This window comes from Garra rufa, chromosome 4 (genome assembly GCF_049309525.1).
Source record: "Garra rufa chromosome 4, GarRuf1.0, whole genome shotgun sequence".
NCBI classification, from domain to species: domain Eukaryota; kingdom Metazoa; phylum Chordata; class Actinopteri; order Cypriniformes; family Cyprinidae; genus Garra; species Garra rufa.
In genome coordinates, this window is record NC_133364.1 from 4,422,285 (window position 1) to 4,438,160 (window position 15,876).

Here is a 15,876-nt window from a genome sequence, read left to right on the forward strand (position 1 = left end):
TAAATCTGCATTAACTATGCTTTCATTTTACAACAGACTCTTGTGTTTGTCTAAGGATGTAGTTTAACTTCACAATCTGACAAGAAGTGGAAAAAAAATCAGATTGGGTTCCTATGATTTCCTGTCTCTCTGCTATCTTATTGATTAGAGTGGACTAAACACACACACGCTTTAATCAATGAGATTCAAGATATTCAGTCTCTGGATATCTAGTCTATGACCTCAAGTCTGTCCTAAAACAAACAAAACAAACAATAAGCATGAGTGACCTTTAAATTCCTGTCTTGTCGGTTAAGATTTATTCATGAAACACATCCCTATTGATGAATACATTTACAATGCATTTAAAAATGCAGAATTGCATTGAAAGTCTAAAATACAGGATTTGTATTACCAAAACATCATTTTTAATTGTTCTGATGACAGATATAAGGAATGAATTAATAATTCATTTACACTTTTTCAAATAAACATAAAAATCATTATTATTGTATTTTATAATCATAATAATTTTATAATTTAAATATAATATTGCAATTATAAAACTCATTAGACTACAATAAAAAAAAAACTTAAATATGAATATTTAATAATAACATAATGTTTTTTGGTTGTAGTCTAATTATTAAATAGTTTTTTTTTTATTTTAATAATAAAATAATAATACAGTTTAATAATAATAATAATAATAATAATAATAATAATAATAATAATAATACCAAATATAAATTACATTGGGCAAAAAAAAACTTGCATTATGAATATTTAATAATAACATTAATGTTGATAATACAATTACTTTATTAAATAAAAAAAAGAAACAAAAAATATTTATATAAATATTTCATAACATTAATAATGTTTTTATTTTTATAAGTATTATTCTTTTGTAAAATAAATAAAAATATTGCAATTATATATAAAAACACTGTGAATATTTATAATAATAATAATAATAATAATAATATTTAAATTTGCTCTGGTTAATTATTATATTATTGTAAAGTTATAATTTACAACATTTGCTCTAATAAATATTACAATATTAAATAATATTTATTAAACAAAAAACATATTGTAAATATTTAATATTATCAATAATAGTAATAATAATAATTTTGCTGTAGTACTTCCTAATTTATTTTTTACTGTCATCTTTTATTAAAATTAGTAAGCAACATTTTGACATTTCCAGACTATCTATATATATATATATATATATATATATATATATATATATATACACATATACATATATATATATATGTGTGTGTGTGTGTGTGTGTGTGTGTGTGTGTGTGTGTGTGTGTGTGTGTGTGTGTGTGTGTGTGTGTGTGTGTAATTTTTTTAAAATATTTTTTTTGTTGTAGTCTAATGACTTTTATAATTGCAATATTTTTATTTATTTTACAAAAATAATTTTATTTTTATTAATATTTTATTCACAAGAATAAAAATTAAATATTTAAATAGTTGGATTACAATCATTATTATTTAAAATTCATAATGCAAGTTTTTTGTTGTAGTTTAATGTTTTTTATAATTGCAATATTTTAATTAAATGTAATAATAATAATAAAAATAATAATAATTTGTAGTACTTTATTCTTTATTGTAACATTTTATTTTAATTTATTTATTTTTTAATTAAAATTAGTAAGCAATATTTTGACATTTCCAGACTCTCTCTCTCTCTCTCTCTCTCTCTCTCTCTCTCTCTCTCTATATATATATAATATGTGACCCTGGACCACAAAACCAGTCATTAAGGTTAAATTTGACAAAACTGAGATTTATACATCATATGAAAGCTCAATAAATAAGCTTTCTATTGATGTATGGTTTGTTAGGATAGGACAATATTTGGCCGAGATGCATCTATTTGAATTCAGAAATCTTGAGGATGCAAAAAATCTAAAAGACTGAGAAAATCACCTTTAAAGTTGTCCAAATTAGGTTCTTAACAATGCATATTACAAATCAAAAATTACATTTTGATATGTTTACAGTAGGGAATTTTACAAAAAATCTTCATGGAACATGAACTTTAGTTAATTTCTTAATGATTTTTGGCATAAAAGAAAAAGCAAAAATTTTGACCCATGCAATGTATTTTTGGCTATTGCTACAAATATACCCCAGTGACTTAAGACTGGTTTTGTGGTCCAGGGTCACATATGTGTAATTTTTTTAAATATTTTTTGTTGTAGTCTAATGACTTTTATAATTGCAATATTTTTATTTATTTTACAAAAATAATTTTATTTTTATTAATATTTAAACAATTGGACAACAATCACTATTATTTAAAATTCATAATGCAAGTTTTTTGTTGTAGTTCAATGATTTTTATAATTGCAACATTTTAATTAAATGTAATAAAATAATTGTACTATCAATATTAATATTATTTAATATTATTATTATTATTAAAACTTGTCTAAACAATAATTGTCATATAGTTGTCTGTGCATATTAAACATGTATTCATCCACCAACTCATCCCAGAGTCTGATTGTAGTTGATCTATAATTGCTGTCTGCCTTAACACAGACATTTACCGCTGAGCTACAGGAACACAGCAAGACGACAGGCTCACTCCACGAGGAGCGAGAGCAGACATCTGTGTGTGTGTGTGTGTGTGTGTGTGTGTGTGTGTAATAAGACATGACGCTGTGTGAGTAATAATTCACACATAAAGCAGGAGCTCACAGACAGACTGATCATTAGCCAGAACTGAGCCAGAGAGAGAAAGAGAGAGAGAGAGTTACGCTTAGACTGGACCTGCGCAGAAAATCTCAAACTAAATATCGACTGGGATTGAAAAGCACTAACAGATCTTCGTCAGACTGCAGATATTCACCTGCTCATCAAACATTCAGCACACGTGTTTGCAGACAGACAGAGTCCAAGCACAGATAAAACCATCACTAGCATCTGCTCAACAACTCCAACACCTGTTTGTCTGCATTATATCGGAGTAACGTCAGCAAAAACAACCCAGATGCATGAAGCTTGAAGCCTTTAAATGCATGAAACTATGGTTGTGCAGCATGTTTTCATGTGCATTTGTGTTGGTCTGCAGTGAGACAGTGACGTGTGGGATATTTCCACACTCCTGCGGCGTCCTTGACTACGGCGAACCAGCAGAGACGGGTGTAATTCCACCCCGATCGCCCTCGCGAGCTTCAGTCCATCTGAAGGGCAGAGAGCATCGTCTAGAAACACAAACTATCTGTTTAACACTTCATATGATACACTTAAACTATGCTTGAAATGCTGGAGGATTTTAATTCTTCAAAATGCTAGTTAATGTCATTGCATTAGACTAAAACCTATTGACTTCGTAGCAACTCTACAAAAAAATGTTAAAAATTATATTGTATTTTTTGGGATTTTCCCCCAATGTTTTTACTGTTGTTGTGTAATACAAAAACAAAAATAAACAAAAATATTATAAAAATATAAGATCACTGGATAGCAAATTAAAAACAATAATGACTATAATATTAATAATGCATTTTGTATTCATTTTTATTTATTATTGTAATATTTGTAATAATAAAAACAACGACGATATTGATGAAAAACTAAATTATTATCATTACTTTTTAAAATAATAATAATTACTACTACTACTATTATTATTATTATTATTGTTTCTTGTCATTTTTCTACGTATTAAATATTCATAATAGTTGTAGTTAGGTTGTCTAACCATTTTTAATAATAATAATAATAATAATAATAATTATATTATTATTATTATTATTATTTTGCACTGTTGTTAATATTAAATATCATAATATTGCAGTTTGGTGGTTTAAAACAATAATAATACCCATTATTATTACTATTATTATTATTAATGTTGAAATTTGTTGTAATGATACAAAATTAATAATAATTATAGCTTGTTTTATTATTTAAAAAATAAATAACTATTATTATTATTATTAAATATTCTAAAATCATGTTTACACTTGTTACACTAGTAGTGTTGGTCAAAAAAATTTTCCGTCCTTCAAAAAAGTTGCTCATTATGCTATATTATTACCAAATATGAGCCATCGCACCACATTTTTTGCCTGAAGATTGCTATAATTATGCATAAATAATGATTTTTTTTTGCACTCAAAAACTGAGGTGCATTAGCTAATTTCACGAAGGCCTACAATCAGAACCTTTCCAGAAAAAAAATACAAAACCTGTGCTACCTGCAAGACAACAAGCTAGCTAAAGGCTTGAGTCCAAGATTTGCTTATTATATAGCACAAAGACAGATTTACAAGCAATTTTTAAAAGGTCAACCAATATGGACTAGAAGCACAGAGTTAAAAACTGTCATTTTTACCCTCTAAACTTGACAATATGAACACCACAAGCTCATTAATGCAGAATAAATCAGAAACGCCACGTCCTTGTGGCATAAAGACAAATGTTGTGCTGTTGCGAGTCATCCGGTCAGCAGCACACAGGTGTCAGGACGGGAAATGCACCTGTGTTTTTGTGCACAGCTTCTATTAATAGTCACACATCTGTGCTAATCTGCCAGCTCATACAGTAAAGTGCAGATCCAGAGCGCTGCACTAAAAATAAATTAATCTGTGGGACAGCAAAGATCAACTTGTTCCAGAAGTAAAAATATTTTTGGTGACAACAGATAATCTTTAAAGACAAATCAAACACTCTGACAAGCACAACTTAACTGAACTTTTATTGATTAGGTGTTAAATGATCATTATTCTAAATAATATAAAAAATGATTTTAATGAATTATATAATTTAATATTATATTATTATTTTTTTTAATATTTAATTATAAATACTCTTACAAATTATAAGATTAATTAATTTTATTTTATTTTATAAAATTTAATGTAAATTTAAAATGTAATAAAATCTGCAAAAATCTGTTAATTGTGAAAACAATTATTTTTACTCAGTTAAAAAGTATGAACATGTTTAAATATAGTTAGTTGTGGAACAATCATTATTTAATTAGTTAACTTATGACATGAAAACAAAATCTTGTTAATCTTGTTAATCATGCATAAATTAATCCGCTAATAAATTGGTAAGATTTTTGCATGAATACATAAATAAATGCATACATATAATTATCATATTTTAATAATAATAATAATAATAATAACAACATTTATTTTCATCACAATATTATGAAAATAAAAATGAATATTATTCCGTATTATAATAATAATAATATAAAATAAAAATGTTTAATATTATCAAATATATTTAATTATTAAATAATTACTTAAATAATTTATATAAAATTATTAAAATATATTACATTTTGAAATGTTTCACAAATTAAAATATGCATTAATTTAATTTAATAAAAATTCATGTACTTCTGCCTTTTACGCAGAAATACATGCAGTGTAGGAATAGTTGGTTACACAAGTTTGTATAGTTAATTGTGTTGTAAATGCAATTGTCAAGCAGTTTGTGATGCATTTTGGAAATGAAAATGCGCCACCTGGCTTGAGAAACCCGTTCTCAAAGACTTACTTTTAGTCATTATTTGGGTTGCACACATATTGTGAATGCTTTCAGCAGAATTCAAATTAGCCATTTTAATCTAGATTAATTCCAAGATTACAGTGAGATTAATCTAGATTAATAAAAATTACTAATATATATATAGTTAGTTAATTGTGGAACATTCATTACTCAGTTAGTTAATTTAAAACAAAAAAATATATATTGATGATCAATATTGATACAAACCAGGTTAATCTGTATTCAAAACAAACTTATTTTCTAGTAATATTACATTTATGAGTGACAAATGTGCATTGCATTAACTTTATTATTGCGTTATTATAAATAAATCTTTCTTAATGCAATTCAAATGCAAAATCTTACATTTAGGCCTAAAAGTTTTATTTTCAGTATAATAAAAGCATAAAAAACCCAGACAGATTTGACTGTATGATCTTAAATCATTTGTGATTTATTTCTGAACCAGTCAGTTTAGTTATTCCAGAATGAAAGAAAAATAAATTGCCACTGAAATAAGTGAGCGTTCGCCGCCGATCTCTGCACCTTTATCCACTAAAATGACAGATCAAGCTGAATGTGAGCGATACAGTATTAAATCAAAGCCATTACCCTCTGAACGAACCCTGCTGATTTTCACACAGGTGAACGTGAAGCGCACATAAGATTTGTGCCAATGTAATACACTCTGGGTCCATTAGCTAATCTCAGCTCAACGGACTGCATTAAAATGCTCAAAAAGGATAGCGATAATGAAAATGAAAATGCAGAGTATTAAAATAAAAAGACAATTTCTGAAGCGAGCTAAAGGAAGACTAGCTTAATCATAATCATGAGGGATAAATTGAGCGCGCTGACATGAGTCAGATTGACTGGGAGAGCACAAACCACTCGATATCTGCAGCAGAAACATCTGCGTCCTGCCGAACAGCTCGATCTGCTGATCTCGAGTAGACGACAATACAAAAAACACACCCGCTTTATGCCATTTGGACCCTTATGGTTCACAATCAAATGAGGTTTCTGAGAATTACAGGACTGAGAACTGCCTCTTATTTGGATACATTAAAAAATTTAGACAAACACTGAAAGTAATTGATTTGATTTTTGAAAATTATTAAGACAATTTATATTTATAGACAAAAGTCAGTCCTAAACTTATCACTCAGTCTAATTCAGGCAACTTTGGTAATTAATTGTACTGATTAAGTCTTAAATAATGTACAACATAAGGGAATTAAACTTCAAATAAACACAGAATCATTATTGTGTACATCATTTCATTATAAGACTTAAATCAGTGCAATTCATTACAAAAATTATTACAATAAATGTATTTTATTTTATAAAAAAAAAAAAAAAATTATATATATATATATATATATATATATATATATATATATAATAAAAAATTTGTATTAGTATAGAATATATATATATATATATATATATATATATATATATATATATATATATATATATATAACAAAATATATTTCCAAACATTGAGTATATCATTTAAACATATTTAGTTAATATTAATAATTTAGTTAATTTATTTAAATAATAATGAAGGTGTAAAGAGGAAACTATATTGTAATCATACAATATTAATTGTAATTTTAATAATAGTACAGTATTATTAATAAAAACATAAAACCAGTGCATTTATTTCATTTAATATATTTCAATTAATATTATCATTTAAGAAAAAATTACTAATATTATTATTATCATATATATATATTAATAATAAATATCAATATAATAAAATCATAATACTATGAGCATATATTGCTATTTCTTATATAAATAAATAAATAAATAATCAAAAATATTTAAACTATTATTATAAGTATAAAATAAATAATAGTATTAATCAAAATTAATAATCATACAGATATAGTATTATTAATAATAATTAATCTAATATTATAATATTAAGAAAAACAAAACTAGTATAAATTGTATACATCTTATATATATTTTCTTATCAATTATCATTTTAAAAATATATAAAAAAATTTAATTGTATATATATATAAATAATAAATATCCATATAATAATATTATAATATATATTATATAACTATATATCTATATATAACATCCACATATGTACAGATATATTATTAATAATAACAACAACAACAATAATAATAATAAAAAATATGCATATAATATGACATTTTAATAATATTTCATTAATAATTAAAAATATATATTACTACTTTTTTATTAGTTTAGTTTAGTTTATTGTTGAGTGTATATTTAGGACAAATTAGTCCACAATTATATAAATATCAAATATTTATATAAACATTCATACAATAACTGAATGATTATTATTAATAAAAAACAGAAACATACAGTTTTTCTTTATTCTTTAATGTTTTTATTATTCTTTTAATAATTAATATTTAACAAACAGTTTATCCTAACTACATACTCAACAATATACCAAACAAAACAAGTAATATAATTAGCATAAATTATTCTTTATGTTTTTAAAAGAATAATATAGCAGACCAGAAATCATAATTGTTAAATTCCTCACAATTCCCATCCCCAGAACTGACTACTGAAAAATGTTAATTTAATAGCAAGGTTGAAACGTAATGCATCACATACTAAAAGGACAGCGGTGCAATGAATAACAAATGGTAATGTCCCGTCAGCTAATGGATGCACTTTAGTTTGTAGGGCAGTCAAAAGTCAAACGCACACATTTGAGTCGACAGCAAACTGGCAAAACAATAAAAACTTAAAAGACTGCTGCTACGCCCATCGCTCAAGAGCCTGCAACCCATCCTGGCACAAACACATTGATCGAAACTACCTGCCCAACAAATAAAAGACGCCAAAGTTTCCCGAGATGGACCCACCTGGCAAGCAGACGGACAGCTCGTTGTACCCCCCGAACGAGGCGTTGCGTATGAGTTTGCGTCCGTCGGGATGAGCCGGACGGCCCGAGATGGTTCCTCCACAGGTGGAGAACCGGCGGCGGCCCACAATCCCTTCCTGCTTCATCATGAGGGCTGCCGGAGGGCGCCCCGGAGAGGGCGAGGCTGAGGGGCTGCGGCGGTAATTGGGCAGTCACCACATACACACAAACACAGTCAGCTGTGCTCTACACACATACTCCACTGCTGCTAGTAATACAGCTGACGGAGAACGCTCTGAGACACACTCACGCTCTCTCTCTGTTACTCACTGCAGCTCCTCCCTCTCGCTCTACAGCCGCTGTGTGTGTGTGTGAGAGAGAGAGAGAGAGAGAGAGAGAGAGAGAGAGAGAGAGAGAAAGAGAGAGAGAGAGACGTGGCTCACATTCTTGGACGGCATCAGTGAAAGAAAAAAGAAAAAAGCTTTGAGCTGCGACGTCACTAGACACCTGTAACTCATGCTTTTTCCCCCCAGTTTTATTTCTGATCTGATTGCATGTATCTGTGGTGAATCTGACAAAAACTTGTCTGGCTTATCATTTATCTCAAAGCAAATAAAAAAAACAACAACAATATATATTACTATTTTTATTTTTTTTATTTTCACACACATTTATAAACATAAATACAACAATAAATAAAAATAAATTTTTTTTTATATATATATATATATATAAAATTTATTAATAAATATACCACTAAAGTATTTACTATATATATAGTAAATACTACTAAAATACATTATAAAATATATTACTAAACATTTATTTTGAATAATTTATATAATATATATTTAGGATATTTTTATATTTTTTTGAAAATAATAATACAGTAATAATATTCACTAATCAGTAAAATAAAAAGCGTCTGATTAATGTCTAAATTTAAAAGTAATATATTTTAAAATGTATTCTTAATATACAATTAGTTAATATTTGTACAAAAAAAAAATATATATATTATATTTACACACACAAATTATAAATTAATTGTATATTAAAAATAAATTATAAAATATATTGCTAAACATTTATTCTGTATAACATATACAATGTATATTTAAGATATTTTTATATTTTTCTAAATAAAAATATAATTAATATATATATAATATATAAAGCCGATTATTATTACTGCATTACTATTTTTGTCATTTAAAAATATATAAATACCCTAAATATATAAACATATAAATGATAAAAACATTATTAAAAAATGTTTAGTAATATATATATATATATATATATATATATATACACACACACACACACACACACACACACACACACACATTCATATTTATACATATATATATATGTGTGTGTGTGTGTGTGTGTGTGTGTGTGTGTGTGTGTGTGTGTGTGTGTGTGTATGTGTGCGTGTGTGTGTGTATATATATATATATTATAAATGTGTGTGTGTATTATCTATAAATGTGTTTTTATATACACATAATAAATTTACACATCACATACACCTATATTATGTACACAAAATTTTTTATTTTGGATGCGATTAATTGTTGCCAGCACTAAATATTTAATAATAATAATAATAATAATAATTATTATTATACTTATTATCATCATTATTATTATATCTCAATAGCACTAAGTTAACATTTTAGTAAATCAGCATAAATTAGATAATTATGCAATAATAATGGCATCAATAAGAATGAGATTTGCATGCTTTATGTAAATAAATATTGTGCTTAAAAGTCACAAAAGAAAAAATATTAGCGGCATGATGCAAAATATACTTTGAAACATGACTTGTCTTAGCCTATTCACAAAAGCATGAATAAGGTTTTGTCAGATTCACTTCATGACTGTTGGTCTATATTATTGTGCCCATGACTCAGATCTGATTTTCTCTTTCTCTGTTTCTGTCTCGGTCTCTCAGCTCACTCACACAAAATGCTTTATGAAGGACACTGTAGCTGAATATCTAAAACACACATCTGCTTCTCTAACAGCGCTGGTGAAAACAGAATCAAGCCATCGGCGTCTCTGGATGCAGACACATATCCAAACCTGATCACACTTTCAACGCAAAGGCTTCTGGGAGAAAACTGAGCTCTGTAAATACCAATCTTTCATTAACCTTTCATAAATCTCAAATATGACTTGTAATAACCAGGTTTAAACTGTGTTATAAAGCTAAACCAACCAGACACGAAGAAACATCACATGCTGAAGTTTACAGCAGCCAACAGTGCTAATTAAATACACAAATGCATAACGGACAAAATCTGCATAATGCACTCAAACCCTGAACTTAACTATGAGCGCCTGTAATATGCAACAGTACTAAGCAAAACAGTACTAACAAGCAATGCATCTCCAAGAGCGTGTTTAGTCACAGTGGGATCCCACTGATTTCCTTCCAGTCAATTTAGAAGCTGTTTGTTTGGAGTGAAATGTCAACAAGTAACTCACAGGAGGAGGCCGTTGTACCGCTGGGACTTTAAGAGAAGCGCTGGCTGTTTCTTGGTACTGCTTGTGTAAATCCAGCCTGTTTTTGGTCAATGAACTGGAGAAGAACTCCAGAGGAATCAGACTAAAGGTTAAAGTAGTTCAAGCTGCTTTTAAACACTCCAGATTCCTCTTTTCTCCATCCAATCAGAACTCACGCCGGTCCTCGTAACCAATCTAGGCGTTCCTCCCGGACTCTGCTGATGTCACTCTGAAGTTGCTAGGCAACAGCCTCACCAAAAAGAAGCAGGAGCAGTGAACGGATGAGGCTGCTGGACGGCTGTGAATGATGCCCTAATTAACATAACTAATTAAGATGCTCTGGTGGATGTATAATTCAAAGCCTATTGCTCATTATCCTGTGCTCAATGAAGTTATGCTTCATTTATGAAGCATTTAACAACCTAAGACCTCGATTAGAACAGCACAAAACCAGACTGAGCTCTATCTATCTATCTATCTATCTATCTATCTATCTATCTATCTATCTATCTATCTATCTATCTATCTCTTACCGTTTATCCACCCATCTAACTTTGTATCCATCCATCCATACTATTTATCCATCTATCGATATATCCGTCTTGTCTTTCTTTCTATCTACTCTATATCTCTTTATTTGTCTGTCTATCCTCTATCTATTCATCTATCTGTTTATCTATCCATCTATCGATATATCCGTCTGTCTGTCTCTCTTTCTATCTAATGTATATCTCTTTATCTGTCTATCCATCCATCTATCCTCTATTCTGTTTATCTATCCGTCTCACCTACTGTCTATCCATCTATCAATCTATTGTCTATCCGTCTATCTTTCTGTTCATCCATCTCTTCATCTGTCTATCCATCCATCCATCTATATCTATTCGTCTATCCATCTGTCTATCTATCTATCTATCTATCTATCTATCTATCTATCTATCTATCTATCTATCTATCTATCTATCTATCTATCTATCTATCTGCCTAGCCGTCTGTCTCCATCTATCTTTCTGTATATCCATCTCTTTATCTTTGTCTATCCATCCATCTATCCTACTGTCAATCATCAATCTATTAATCTGTCCATTTATCCATTCATCTATCCATAGTAGTCAAGTGGGGATAATTTGGCTGTTTAATTGTTTACTGCGCTCCAGCCATTTGGTCTTGTGCCTATCAGGAGAGTCTTTAAGGGGTGACTGTGTCTCTAAATTAAGCGATACGAGAGGCGAGCCAACGGCTAATTTCAGCGTGTATCGTTGCTGGTAATCTATAAAGCCACCGAGCACACTTAAACATGGCAGGCGACGTTCCTTTAGCCAAAGATGGGTGGAAACATGCCCACTTTAGCTCTGAGCCGTAAGCTCTGTGCTGATGACGGCAATCATAGATCTGAAGATGTTCCTCTGGGGACGGGGGCTGTTTATCTGCTGCGGATGGGGAGGTCAGACCATCTGACCCACACTCACACACACACAAACTACGTGGAAAAACACCGAGGTCAACAGCATGTTAATCTTTTCCATAAAAAGCCACCCGATGTCTGCTTTGTACTCAAGTGCAGTCTGTTCCTTTAACTTGTGTCTCTTATTTTAAGCTCCATTCATAGAAACTCCTGTGTTTGTTTCTCATAAACAAGTCCTAACTGTTCGTTTGCTCAGTTATCCGTGCTTCATCCCTTGGAACAGTATCTCAGAGTGTGTGAGAGCGTGTTTGTAGTAACCTGAGCAGGTGTTGGTATTCCTCGTGTGTAACTGATCTCCGCAGTTAGGGTTTGAACTGTTTCCCACTCAACTAAATGAGGAACCCTGCAGGTTAAACTGAACTAGTCTAGAGTCAGTCGCTGAGCAGTTAATGATCCAGACACAGTACTGTTCACACTGTTATCACAAAGAACTGGCAGATGGAAATTAGGCTAATTCTAATTTTCGTTCTCAGAACTGTGAGATATAAACTTGCAATTCTGATTTTTTTCTTGCAATTATGAGTTATAAAGTCCAGGTTTGAGGAAAAAAAATATTGATACGTTCAGTTTATATCATGCAATTGTAACTTTATTTCTCAGAATTGCAAGTTTATATCATGCAATTCTGACTTTATAAATTGCACTTGCGAGTTTATATCTCAGATTTGCAAATTTATATAATGCAATTGCAACGTTATTTCTAAGAATTGCGAGTTTATATCAAGTAATTGCAACTTTATTTCTCATAATTGCGAGTTTATATCATGCAATTGCAATGTTATTTCTCAGAATTGCAAATTTATATAATGCAATTGCAACGTTATTTCTAAGAATTGTGAGTTTATATCAAGCAATTGCGACTTTATTTCTCATAATTGCGAGTTTATATCATGCAATTGCGACAGGAGTGTTATATTATGCAACTGCATATCATGCAATTCTGACTTTACAACTTGCAATTGCAAGTTTATATCATGCAGTTGCACCTTTATTTCTAAGTTTTGTGAGTGTATATCATGCAATTCTAAATTTATAACTTGCGATTGCAACATTATTTCTCAGAATTGTAAAATTTATCTAATGCAATTGCGACTTTATTTCTCAGAATTGCGAGTTTTTATCAAGCAATTGCGACTTTATTTCTCAGAATTACAAGTTTATATCACGCAATTGCAATGTTATTTCTAAGAATTGCGAGTTTTTATCAAGCAATTGCGACTTTATTTCTCAGAATTCCAAGTTTATATCACGCAATTGCAATGTTATTTCTAAGAATTGCGAGTTTTTATCAAGCAATTGCAACGTTATTTCTAAGAATTGCGAGTTTATATCATGCAATTCTGACTTTATAAATTGCAATTGCGACTTTATTTCTCAGAATTGCAAGTTTATATCATGCAATTGCGATGTTATTTCTAAGAATTGCGAGTTTATATCACGCAATTGCAACGTTATTTCTAAGAATTGCGAGTTTATATCATGCAATTCTGACTTTATAAATTGCAATTGCGACTTTATTTCTCAGAATTGCAAGTTTATATCATGCAATTGCGATGTTATTTCTAAGAATTGCGAGTTTATATCATGCAATTGCACTGTTATTTCAAAGAATTGTGAGTTTATATCATGCAATTCTGACTTTATAACTCACAATTATAAGTTGAGAAAAAGTCAGAATTGTGAGATGAGTCGCAATAAATTTTTTATTCAGTGGTGGAAATGGGCTTCCATATATAGCAGTGCTACTTAAGACTGGTGGTGGTCCAGGGTCACATATAAGACTCATATATAAGAGAGTGATAAAATAACCCAAAACACCAGATAAGATGCTTTCAGACCCAATGCGCTTGAGACCTGATCAATGCACTAAAGGTGGGCTTTGGAAGCCACTAGAAGCCTTATGCAACCTGGCTATGAGCCTGGATAAGCAGCCTAACGAATAAGCTTTAATGAGTCAGACCTCAGAGCGCATTCACCGCTGCTAAACAAATTGCCCAAACAACCGCTATCCTCAAGAAACCCATCCCAAATCATCTTGTATGATGAATACTCCACTAGGCCTTTAGGAAATTACATTTATTGATTTGATTTCATACAAAACAGCCACAATTTACCACTTTAACAAGCATAAATACCAACGTACAATGAAACCGCTTGATTTCTGTTCTCACCAGGTACAAGTGCAAACGAAGGAGGATGTGACTCTAAACATGACATCTAATTATACTAAATATGCACTAACTACTTGCCTTTTTATCTCGCAATTATGAGTTATAAAGTCCAGTTCTGAAGAGAATAAAAAAGACTGACACGTTCACAGTTTATATCTCACAATTTTGACTTAACGCGCCATTGCGAGTTTATATCATACAATTGTGACTTAATTTCTCAGAATTGCGAGTTTATATCTTGTAATTGCAACTTTATTTCTCAGAATTGTAAGAATTCTGACTTCATTTCTCAAAATTGTTAGTTTATATGATGCAATTCTGGCTTTATAACTCGCAATTATGAGTTTATATCATGCAATTGTTACTTAATTTCTCAGAATTGGGAGTTTATATCAAGCAATTGCAATATTATTTCTAAGAATTGCAAGTTTATATAATTTTTCTGTTCTCACCAGGTACTAGTGCAAACTAATAAGAATATGACTCTAAAAATGACATCTAATTATACTAAATATGCACTACTCAGTACTTGCCTTGTGTGCAGGAAGATTAATTAATCAATTAACCGCCACACTCATGCATTCATAAGTTCACGTCCAACCCTCTCCATTGACAAACAAATATTCATTATCCCACAAAACCGTCATGATATTCCCAAACAGCAGACGAAATGTGAAAGCATGCTCAGACAACACTCTCATATGCAAATGAGCCTGCATCCGATTGGCTGCAGCAACGGAACACGTAGGTTAGGCAGCCTCTGATTGGCCAAGGTGCACGCTGTGCATTTTAACCTCATTTGCTGCATGTAATCCATTAAATCCAGGCCATCCACTTCTGCTCTCATCTCGAACAGAGCAAGGAGGCCAGTAAAGAGGATTTGAGCACATATCGGTTCCCGCACTGATGCTATTCCGGGTGCGTTCTCACCGGGAGAAAGCAGCGGCACGTCTCGTGTCGGGTTGCCACTGCTGGCACTGAATAATTGAGTGAAACGTGGCCCACATCTGCCAGATGAACTCGCAAACTTTCTATTATAGATCTCTGAGCATCAGAACACACCCAAGTGATTCATCCAAGAGTAAAAAGAAAGGGTGAATGAGCTTTCAAAGCGCTGGCTAGGAGAAATTCATGTTGCTATGGAGACCTGACAAGATGCGAGAGGTCCGAAGGCTTTGAAAGGTTTTGACTAGCGGCGGTTTTGTGCAGAGGTGATTGCGTTTGTCAGCGTCTAGCCTTGCAGAGCAGATGAAAACAAGTCTCACGCCACACGTATGATGCTCAAAACGTGAGCGGATGAATCAGGGACCACG

The 15,876-nt window shown here is 30.5% G+C and overlaps 1 protein-coding gene across 1 annotated transcript in view; it reads right to left on the reverse strand.

Annotated features, from left to right (window-relative positions):
- Positions 1-8,564, reverse strand: part of osbpl8 (oxysterol binding protein-like 8) — a 45,384-nt gene extending 36,820 nt beyond the window's left edge. Inside the window, exon 1 of the mRNA XM_073838517.1 lies at positions 8,412-8,564. Coding sequence (XP_073694618.1) covers positions 8,412-8,559 — 148 coding nt within the window. The 5' untranslated portion in view covers positions 8,560-8,564. The remainder of the gene's footprint in view (positions 1-8,411) is intronic.
- Between the last annotated feature and the right edge of the window lie 7,312 nt (positions 8,565-15,876).